Raw genomic sequence first — 3040 nt, 5'->3', positions numbered from 1 at the left:
TATATATATATATATATATATCAGCAACCGTTATTAGTTCACTGCAGAACAAAAGCCTCGGACATGGCCTTCCACTCGCATCTATATGTTATTATTATTATTATTATTATTGTTGTTGTTGTTGTTGTTTTTGTTTTTATTATTATTATTAGTCTGTAGACGTTATTATTATTATTATTAGTCAAGCTATAACCATAGTTGGAAAAGCAGGATGCTACAAGCCCAAGGACTCAAAGAGGGAAAAATAGCCCAGTGAGGAAAGCAAATAAACAATAAGAGAAGTAACGAATAAATAAAATTAAACATTATATGAATAGTAATAACATTAAATTAGATCTTTCATATATAAATGATAAAAACCTTAATAAAACGAGAGGAAGAGAAATAAATTTATTCTTATTTTTTATCCCGCACAGATCGTGACAATATTCATCCCGACGACCCTCATCAACCTCATCTCTTTCACCACCTTCTTCTTCAAGTGGTTCGACTTCCAGAACCGCATCATGGTGTCCTTGACCGCCCTGCTCGTCCTCACGACCCTCTTTGCCCAGATCGCCAACAACTTGCCCAAAACCTCCTACTTCAAGCTCATAGACATCTGGTTCTTCGGCTCCATCGTCTTCGCCTTCGTCACCATCCTGATCCACACGGCGGTGGAGTTCTACCATCACTACGATGCCCCCACGAACTCGCAGGCGTCAGCGACGTCGTCGGCGTTCCACTCGTCAACGTTCCAGTCCCCGACTGCGACGAAGAACGTTCGCACCAAGATCGTTCCTGTATCGGAGGTGGAAGGCGACAGAAAGTTCTCCTTCGGGGAACGCAAAAAAGCGACGCAGCCTCACAGCAAGTCAATAGCCATCCACAGGATCGGGAAGATTGTGACACTCAGCGTTTACGTCCTATTTTCGGTCGTGTTTTGGATCGTTGCTTTCCTCCAGAAAGTTATGGCAGGTAGGAAGATGCGTCCGGGGGACGAAGAAGTTGCTACCGCATACCCGGAGTAGGATATCTGCGGCACGATTATCTTTTGTACTTACTCAGGGGCATAGCTAGAGAATTGGGGACCCGGGGGTCTGAGTTAGTTAAAGAGCCTCCTCTCAACCTTACTCTGGTGAGTTGGTGGTAATTACCTCCGCCAACAAAGTTGGGAGGAGGTTATGTTCTTGCCCCTGGCCCCAATTTTACTCATAGAGTAGTTAAACTTTCAGGGATTAATTGCTATGTTGAGACGTGGAGCTGATTCTATTTTGAAAATCCTATGTCAAAGGTCAAGGTCGAGCAAAATGTCGACCGAAATAAACTGCCGTGGCAAAGGTCCACAATCTCAGAGTGTTTTTCTAGTTTTCAATGTATACTTAAATACTTTTATTTTCTGACCATTTTTTGGAGGCCCCTTTCTCTTGGAGGCCCTGGGGCATTTCCAAAAAGACCCCCTTGTCACCCCCACTATAGTTACATCTGTGAAAAAATAAATGATTTGGATGGTGAGATGACGATAATTTAGGTGAAGTGAAGGATGATATGGAGAGGTGAAAGAGGATGTCTTCGATAGAAGACATTGAAGAGGGCGCATCAGGCAACCAACCCCTTAATGTAAGGATAACGGTGGGGAAGAATAAGAGTGAGAAGTACTAAAGTGTCTACAAACAGAAGGTTAGTGATAATTCCCAGCTGTTTGGGGAACAGATATTGAGGAAGTCGCTTAGCGTAAGGAAAGAAGAGTGATAGATGTTATGAGTTGTACTCACACCATGAGAAATAACGCTCGATGGGTCCATTATAGTAGTTGTATCTTATTTTTTTGTAACAGGTCACCCATGTCTATAATTAAGGATAACTCACACTTTATGGTACAAATGTTCTCAGACTTGTAAGGCTCGAAAGAGAAAATAAATATAAGGAATTCCAGGGTCTGGATTCATTTCTAACATACTTGGTGGAGTAGCGAGAACTTTGCGTGTGGAGGAAATGCCTCCCTAAATATCGATGAAGTCACTGGTAGCAGGGTGACGGATTGGGTTTAAGATGATAGACAAAATTCCTCTTCAGCTTTTAGTCTTGATGCCTGGTGGTTAATCTGACTAGAATTAGTATAGATAAGTATGAAAAAACAAGAAAAAAATAATAAAATGGATAAATATCCCATAATAAAAGATTAAATAGTAAATGTACTGTTTTTATTTTTAAAATATCCTTCACACCCCTGAAACTGGATTGGACAGTAACAAGAGAAATATCTGATGTCGTAAGACAGTTAAATAATCCTTTCTATGTAATTAAACCTGAAATTCGGGTAAAAATCATTTATTATTATTCACAAAAAAAAAAAGGTTCGAATCAGATCCGTGAATTTTACTAGATACTACACAGAATTCTAGAAGTTTTATTCCAGCTGCGACCAAGTTGTGGAATAATCTCCCTAATCAGGTAGTTGAATCGGTGGTACTTCAAAAGTTCAAACCTACAGCGAGTGTTTTTATGTTGAAGAGGCTGGCATAAGTCTCTTTTTGTAGTTTAGTTATGAAAGAGTTATGTTAATATTGTTACTGTTCTTAAAATATGTTATTTTAATTGTTCATTGCTTCTCGTAGTTTATTTATTTCCTTCCCACGTGGCTATTTTTCCCTGTTGGAGTCCTTGGGCTTATAGCATCCTGTTTTTCCAACTAGGGTTGTAGCTTATTTAATAATAATAATAATAATAATAATAATAATAATGATAAATTGTTTTACAACAAACAGATCTTCTAGAGCTCAGGGAAAATACCCCAATGAGGAAAGGAAATAAGGAAATAGATAAACTACAAGAGAAGTAATAAAAAATTTAAATAAAATGCTTTAAGAACAGTAACAACATTGAAATAAATCTTAAATATATAAACTATAAAAACTTTAAAAAAAAAAAAAAAGAGAAGGAGAAATAATACTGTGTCCCCTCAAGCAAGAGAACTCTATCCCAAGACAGTGGAACACCATCGTACAGAGGCTATGGCACTACCCAAGACTAGAGAACAATGGTTTGATTTTGGAGTGTC

At 38.4% G+C, this 3040-nt stretch overlaps 1 protein-coding gene across 1 annotated transcript in view; it reads left to right on the top strand.

The window, feature by feature from the left end:
- The window catches only part of LOC137656394 (uncharacterized), a 68261-nt gene extending 66313 nt beyond the window's left edge, over nucleotides 1-1948 (top strand). The window contains exon 16 of the mRNA XM_068390570.1: nucleotides 417-1948. Coding sequence (XP_068246671.1) covers nucleotides 417-1010 — 594 coding nt within the window. The 3' untranslated portion in view covers nucleotides 1011-1948. The remainder of the gene's footprint in view (nucleotides 1-416) is intronic.
- The last annotated feature ends 1092 nt before the right edge of the window (nucleotides 1949-3040 follow it).

Source organism: Palaemon carinicauda, chromosome 17 (genome assembly GCF_036898095.1).
Source record: "Palaemon carinicauda isolate YSFRI2023 chromosome 17, ASM3689809v2, whole genome shotgun sequence".
Taxonomy (NCBI): domain Eukaryota; kingdom Metazoa; phylum Arthropoda; class Malacostraca; order Decapoda; family Palaemonidae; genus Palaemon; species Palaemon carinicauda.
Note: the sequence above shows the minus strand (reverse complement) of the source record. Positions and strands in the feature narration are given on the sequence as shown.